The sequence below is a fragment of the Sinocyclocheilus anshuiensis genome, unplaced genomic scaffold (genome assembly GCF_001515605.1).
Source record: "Sinocyclocheilus anshuiensis isolate Anshui unplaced genomic scaffold, SAMN03320099.WGS_v1.1 scaffold432, whole genome shotgun sequence".
Taxonomy (NCBI): domain Eukaryota; kingdom Metazoa; phylum Chordata; class Actinopteri; order Cypriniformes; family Cyprinidae; genus Sinocyclocheilus; species Sinocyclocheilus anshuiensis.
Window position 1 is genome coordinate 978263 of NW_015557124.1, and position 8429 is coordinate 986691.

General features: G+C 34.9%; 1 protein-coding gene across 1 annotated transcript in view; it reads right to left on the reverse strand.

The window, feature by feature from the left end:
* Nucleotides 1-8429, reverse strand: part of LOC107677841 (glypican-6-like) — a 249169-nt gene that overhangs the window by 113430 nt on the left and 127310 nt on the right. Inside the window, exons 5-7 of the mRNA XM_016472890.1 lie at nt 7502-7648; nt 1484-1592; nt 851-1016 (exon numbers count right to left, since the gene is read on the reverse strand). Of these exons, the coding sequence (XP_016328376.1) occupies nt 851-1016; nt 1484-1592; nt 7502-7648 (422 nt within the window). The remainder of the gene's footprint in view (nt 1-850; nt 1017-1483; nt 1593-7501; nt 7649-8429) is intronic.

The following is an 8429-nucleotide window of genomic DNA, read 5'->3' on the forward strand; positions in this document are numbered from 1 at the left end:
ATTTTTTTTAAGATTAAAAATACTGAAAATAACATAACTATCAGATATAATTTAAAATAATAAAAAAATTAAATATTTACTAAATACTCAAATAATGAGTATGGAAATGGAAGCAAATCACAAATTAACTAAATAAAAATTAATAAATACTAATAAACATGTTATAATCAGGGGCGCCGTAACGGGGGAAAGGTTAGGACGTTTTCAAGGGCCCGGTGAGGGAGAGGGGGCCCAGAAACACCCCCCCTCCCCCAGGAACGCTATAATGGGGGGGCCCGAGTCAATTATGTTCAGGGGGTCTGAAAACCATAGCGGCGCCCCTGGTTATAATATACTGTAGACGTATATTTGAAAAAAGTAATAAAAAAACATATAAAAACACAACCAAATTGCTAAACGTTCTCTAAAATTAAAGTGAAAACATAAAATCTAATTTACAATATTAACAAAAATAAATATTTACTAAATACTAAAATAACATTTGAAACAGGTTTAATTCACAGGGAAAGCACTAACTGATAAAATGTATAACTTCTGAGTGTCTGCCAAATGCATAAATGTAAATGTTTAATAAACATAAAAAAAATAAAATAAAATAACATGAGTGTGCACTCAGATGAAATGATTTATTCAGAATAAGACACTACTTGTGAAAGCAAGCAAAAGAAAGCAAAATAACAAATTTCCTGTTTATATAAAACTATGAATATAAAGCCAAAATATCTATTCAAACAGTCTCTGAATACTGGGAATCATTTCTTACAGAAGCTCAAAAATCCATCGGGCAGCAATCCAAACGGAGAAATCGATATTTGAAAACTCGAGCCGGAAATAGAAAAGCGGCTCTTACCGATGAAGAGGTTCCACTCCGGGTCCAGGTCCGCTTGGTTGGCCAGGCAGCCCCGCATGACGTTTTGGCAGTAGTTGGCGCAGGGTTTGAGGCCTGGCATTCCTCCACAGTATGGACAGTACAGCATTTTAGTCAATGCTTTACTGCAACCTGGAGATATATTGACCTGCAGGAGAAATAAAAAAGGAAGGAAGTTAGTCCTGACTATACTGCATTGCATTCGAGAGTTGCTTTGCAAGCTGCTGGAAGAAATCGAGAATGGAGTAGAAATATTTTCTAGTGGGTATGCTGTACTATGCACTCATAATCTATGAAAGGACCTCTGCTGGGTATCGAAAGGGTCTGCGTGGTTCTTGCCACACTTAAAGTGGTTTTCAGAGTGAAGAACCGCATTGACAACAGGTCAAACGTGTCTTTTAAAGCACATTGGGGTGAGATATTCGCAAAAGCATTGCATGTGCTCAATGCACGTCCATTTTCAACGTCAATATGGGTGCAAGACCCTCGTTGATGGACCTCGAGCGACAGCATTCTCACATCAGCTAGCCTTCAGGGCAGACATATATCTACTTGCAGCCGTCTCTGATAATTGCATGTCATTCTCTATCTGTACACTTGACTCAGAGCTTGTACGCCAGACATCTTCTGTCCATCACGCGGAGGCGGCTCTCCGAAGGTCAAGGCCGTGCAGAAAGGAGGCAGACGGTCAACTGGAAACACACGGCGGCCGTCGAGTTTCTCGCTGAGATCCAAAAGGACATGTGTTGATTGCTCTGAACAAACCTGACAGTGTTGCTTTATAACTACGACTGCATCATGTGACATGGCACACGTCAAGTCTCACACTTATAGAGATTTGACTATTTCAAGAGGTCTAAGAGTGAAAATCTGAAAACCTAAAAAAAAGGAATATACAACAAATGTGCACTCAGATATTTCTCCTGCTTCAGAGTAAAAAAATCTTTATTGTTAGTTTATGTTTTACAATTGCAAGGTTATTTCTCTTAATTGTGACTTTAGGTCTTACAGGTGATTTTATTTCATATTTTAAACTAATTACCTTCTCTGATGAAAAACTAAAACACTTCAATTACTGAAAATGTTACAAATTTAATAATTTACATTACATAATTTAATAATTTACATAGATTAATTCTTAATTATATATATTTAAAATAATTTTAATTTTAGTTTCAGTTTACTGTTTTAGACACTTAAATATGTTAAGTGCTGTTACTATAAACCAAACTAAAACAAAATTATATTAAGCGTAAAAATAAAATAAATAAAAATACAAATAAAAAATTAATCTTGGATGAAAAATTAAAAATGTTGCCTAGGCAAGTAACTGAAATAAGTTTAAGTACTAAAATTACTAGCAGGAATGAATGAATGAATGAAGCATACAATAAAATTACTAAAAGTTAAACAAACATGAAATGGAAACTTCAAAAATGAGAATTAAAATGAAGAGCTAATTCCAAATATTAATAAAGCACATTTAAGATATTACAATTGTGACTTTATTTCTTATATAAACTTAATTCCATAATTACCTTGAACTCTGATACTGATTATTTATATAGTTACTTTCAATTAATAAAACATTTTAAAACTGATAAAAATTAATTAAAATCAAAATAAAACTTAAAATGAAAAGCTCAATTCAAATATACTATACAAAAGTATTCATATAAATATAGAAAAAAAAATATTAAAATAAGACTGAAAAGCCCTGCAGACTGATATAATAATTACAATAATAATAATTCCAAAATGTGCAGTATAAAATACATTATTTTCTTAACTCAGAATTGGACTGCCAAGAGTTTGTACATTTTTAGTTTGTACACAAGACTAAAAATGTGAAATAACCATTTTATTTCCTGGATTAGTGAACGTAAAAAGGGTAGGCAGTATACAATATGCAGTACACTAGCAATCTTACGCCTCCATTTATTATTTTCAATAGATCAGCTGCGCTTCTTTTCTTACTTTCAGCTAGTCTCTGATTCGCCTTCTTCTGAGGTAGAGTACGGCAGTGAGTTTCAATGAACTTTGCTAACGTTTCAAACACATGTATCCTGTCAAGCTCCACTTATTTACCCTTCAAAATCTTTGCTTTACACGACTTCACCGTCGGCCCGTAATTGAAAGAACAAGAGGAGGATCAGTTGCGTGTCACACCTCCGGATCCGGAGATAAACTCTTGGCGTCTTCATCATTCTACTCGTCTGTGATGATCCAGACACCCTTCCTCTCCCGCTGCAAAGCTACAAGTGTTTCTGGAAGACTGTGCAGGGAGAGGATCAAACGGAGCTGCTCTGACGCGGCCCGTTTTACACTCCCACATCAAATGCGGAGCGCAGGAGAGCTTCGAACGCAGTGTGTCTGCAATTACATCACAGCGAGACTCACTCGCACCGTGAGCTGACAGCGTTTTCATACGATTCCTAATCAGCCATTAGCTTCACGCAGTATACACAGAGACTGTCTAGTTGCACATGGGACTTTGAACAAGGGACACTGGCAGGATATTTCATGGATTCAGGATTATTTTCATGCTTTGATACTGTATCTCAAAGGTTAACAAGACAAACTCTGTTCAATGGAACCACACTGCTGACTTCTCTGCCACTGTAAAACTATGAACAGACCAGTTTGTTTCATTTTTACATTATTTTGATTTAAGCAATTTTTCCTTCATTTTTAAGAGTGCAGAAAAGTGAAACTTGGGCTTGCTCTTTCAGATTTAAGTTTCCCTATTAAAAAAATAAAAATAAAACTAAACTAAAAACAAAAAACACAAAACAAAACAAAACAAAACAAATTTGCTCTTCATATAATGGCAAAAAAAAACCTATTAATGAATTAATTTGTTTGTTTAATTATTCCTTTTTTTATTTATTTTTATTTAAGCATTTTTTTTCAGAAAAGTTAAATTTGGGCTTGTCCTTTCAGACTTATTTTATCTTTTAAAATACAATATATACGGTTTTAAAATCAAGGGAAAAATAGGTGATTTTCTCTTCATATGACAGACAGACAGACAGACAGACAGACAGACAGACAGATAGACAGATAGATAGATAGATAGATAGATAGATATATTTTTTCCTTTCTTATATTTAAGAGTGCCTTGTCAGATTTAATTTCCATTATACAAGATGTTAAAATCAAGAAAAAAAAAGAAAAAAGAAAAAAACAAAAAAACTTTACAAATTCTCATAAAAACCTAAACATATTTTCAATTAATTTGATATTTATTTGTACAGTCAGCAAGTCTGTATATTTGTATACCAAAGAAGAAGATTCATTCACAAAAGTGCTGTAAATGAAGAAACACCAAAGACTAAATTAAATATTGTGAAATTTGGATTAATAAGGGAGGGAGAAATTTCTACTAAATTAGACATTACAGTTCAAAAGTTTGGTATTCATTAAAATAATCAAAATAAATAAATACAATAGATCATGGTTTCCACAAAAATATGAAGCAGCACAACTGTTTTCAACATTGATAATAATCAGAAATGTTTCTTGAGCAGCAAATCAGCATATTAGAATGATTTCTGAAGATCATGTGACGCTGAAGACTGAAGTAATGATGCTGAAAATTCAGCTATGATTACAGGAATAAATTACATTTTAACATACATTCAGATAGAAAACAGCTATTTTGATTCATAATAATATTTCACAATTTTACTGTTCTTACTGTATTTATCAAATAAATACAGCCTTGGTGAGCATAAAAGACCTCTTTCAAATACATTTTTTCATACGGACCCTGCTTTTAAAAACCATCACCAGTCGCATATCTTTAAAATGGAGCTGTCTAAGTGTACTGATGTATAAAAGTAATGAAATTCCTCAAGCCAATAAATAGTATAGATCGTAGGCATTTGAGGTCAACAAAATGATTTATTCCAGAGTCATGCTCATGTACCCATAAGCGTGGAGATATTAAAGAGTAACCTGTGAGCAATAAAATGTTCCTGCGGGTTTGCCCACTACATATTTCCACCACCAATCTATCTCAACTTTGACAAACCTGTCACGCAGAAGAAATGCCTGGCAGGGATGGAGCAGAAATATGAGGTTCAACATGCAAGATGATATGCAGGAGCACAAACCAGGTCATTTCCATGTTTCGAAGCATGCAAAACATTGCATTTTTCATCAAAGTAAAGCAGCCTTCCTCGTGATGCTCTGATATCCCTGTCGCAAATCAAACGGAAAAGCCCAGGAATCGACCAAAGCCATGGAGAATGAAACATGCAGTAAGCTTGATCAGCAGCCGAGATTTCCTGAGACCTGCGAGTCATTTATGAGCTCCACATTTCCACAATAGCAGTCGATTCCAATAAAATCCCTCTTTTTTCACAGCAGCCGGTCACAATCGTCAAATCCCTCGAGCTGCGAGTCTGCTTACAGGCCGACGGCCAAAATAAGCCCCAGTTTAACAATCTGCCGTCAACATGTGAGGCACAGATACCACACTGAAACATTTCAAACATTTCAGTGTCCTTTTAGAAACTTTCATTTGAATGCAATGCTTAATTCGACCAAATTAATCTCAAAATAGATTCAGAATAGATCAGTAGTCTTCATGAATTAAACTGACTAATAGAATTGTTCATAACAGACACCTTTTAAAAATACTGTGTATATATATAATATTTGAAATAATTAACATATACAAACTGACATAGAAAGCACTGAATAGAAATGGAAACTCTAGTGCTCAGTGGCACAAATACCACAAAATACTTTCACTTTACTGTGATATTTCAATCACACTTTATTTTAAAGTCCAATTCTTATACCATTAACAAACCATCAACTATGACTTTTACCTAAATAAACTCCTAATTTGCTGCTTATTAATATTAAGTAAGTTTAGGTATTGGGTAGGATTAGGGTTAGAATATGGTCATGCAGAATATGTGCTTTATAAGTACTAATAAACAGCCAATATGTTAATAACAGGCATGCTAATAAGCAACTAGAGAATAAAGTGAGAATAAAAAAGTGAGAATCGGTCCCTATACTGAAGAGTAAAGGTAATATATTTGACATTTGATGCAAGATTTTTCTGCAAGATATTTATGCGTACAATCTGTATTTTTTAGAACAAAGAGAACGATTTATTCACAAAATCACTGCCATGAATGAAGAGTTGTATCTCAGAAATGAATTTTTCTGAAATAATTACATGAAATATTGCAAAATTTGGATTAATAAGAGAGGGGAAAATTAACAATTTGCTCTATACACATTACCGTTCAAGCGTATGGAGTCTGTATGTGTTTATTAGCAATATTATTTTTAGCTTATTAATCATATTTTTATTCATCAAAAATGCATTAAAATTAATCAAAAGTGACAGTAAAGACTTTCACATTGTTAAAAAAATCTATTTCAGAAAAAAATAAATAAAAAAGTAAAGCAAGTTTCACAAACAATTACAAAGAAAAGGTGTGACATTGAATTAAACATGAAATTCTGAAGTAAAAAAAAAGAATAGCAATTTATTTTCAAATGTGCCACGATATTCTAAATTTCGAAAAATCTATTTTTACAGTGTATAAATTCTTCCTTTAATAGAACGATTTCACATTTAATGCAAGATTTGAAGATTTGATTCAAATATTCGAATCACAGATTAAATGTAAAAGATTCAATTCAATGAACAACAAGTCAATATAAAGATTCAAATCAAAGATTAGATAATCAAATCAATGATCCGGTTCAAATGAAGGATTCTCAATTAGCATCACATTAATGCACATCATCCATCAGCACTGATGGAGCATTTCACAAACTGTAATGTCTAAAGATCCGGTCTGTGGCTCTGAAAAGAGTCGGGTCAGCTTGAAACCAAGCAGGAATACAACAAATTAGATTTCAGAAACCACAAGTGGACTTGCATGTCTTTATACATTCTCTTCTGAGCCTCTGAACAGATTGCTAAATGCTTGCTAATTCACATTAGTCAACGTATATAGAAAAGCCTAAATGCGTTCGGTCACACTTCATCCATTTACATCCATTCCAATGGAATTCAGTGCATTTGCATTATTATCTTGCGTGCATAACCTTTAAAGATAAATATGTGGGATTTTTGCTCACAAGGGCTTCGAATCCTAAGTGCACAAGGATATCATTATATCAGCGTGTTGCTCAATCCTTCTGCAAGGAAACGCCTTCAGCATAAATCTGAAAGGGGGAGTCCTGTGTATAAAAAACCATAACGGACAATAATACACAGTGCTGCATGTACACGGAGAAGATAAAATGCCTTTGAGCGACTGCACAGAAATCCTGTTGGGTACATTGTGTTCCATTTTAAGCCTGGCACATTTGATTTCTCATTCAGCGCTGAACCGCATAGCCAGGGTAAAGCGACCCATGGGAAATCTTGCTGAACAAATCCTGAGATTCGTCAGCTGCATCTGGGAATGAAAATATATGACCAATGGTTTTAGGAAACGACGCGGAATTAACCCTGAAGGGTGTTAAGAGATGCGACGCAACGCCTTGAGCTTAGAGCCGCTCTAATGTGACGCTTTTGGCACGACAAAAAGAACATTCCTGTCAGCAGATGGATCTAATCCGCAGTTATTATGACAGTAGGCCCGATCCAACCTGGCACGAGCCTCCAGAATCAACCCCAACACACACTGAAAGAGCGAAACAGCTTGCGAGTGTAGGCTTGGATATGAGATAATCAGATCACCGAAGATGCGGCACCTCCTTCTGTTCCTCTCTTTCCTTTCAAATGTCAGAGAAGGGCTGAGAAGGTGCGAGAAGTGACATGAGAAGTTAATAAGGGCCCGAAGCAAACAGGAAGACGCTGGGCTCCTCAAGAATGAAACTACAGAACTTCTCAGGTCTTAACTGGGACTTTGGTACTTTGCAAAGTAGGATTTTCTAAGTGGAACTTTCTTAAAAATAAAGCTTCTTTAATGGTATTGAAGGTGTCACGGGTTGCTACTGTGAGGAGCACAGAGCGAGGAGACCAGGAGTACAAAACAAAGGCGTTTAATTCTTTTGTTCAGGGAATCACACGTAGCACAAGGAGCTGACAAACAATTCCAGACAAGGGAGAACAGAACGGGCTAGAACTAAATAGGGCACATAACGAGGGGCAGACAGGTGATGAGGATAACTAATAACAAGGAACAGGTGATACTAATAATAGGAAAAGGAACTGGAAGGACCAAATAAGGACAACAGGAACTAAACGGGAACATACACGTGACAGAAGGTTCCATTAAAAACCTCTGACATCAATGGAACCTTTCCATTGCTTCATGGTGGAAAACGGTTCTTTAGACTGTCTTGATGCTATTATTTTAAGATTAATTATTCATTGAAAGGTTCTTTGGTTTCTTCAATGGGATCACTGTGAGAAACCCCTTTTGAAATCTTTATTTTTAAGAGTGAAATAAAACAAAGATTGAAGTAAAAAAAAGTGGCTAAAAGGAACAACTGAGGCTGTTATTTTAGTATTGTTGACATATACAGTGCCGTGAAAAGGTTTTTGCCCCTTCCTGTTTTTTTTTTTTTTTTC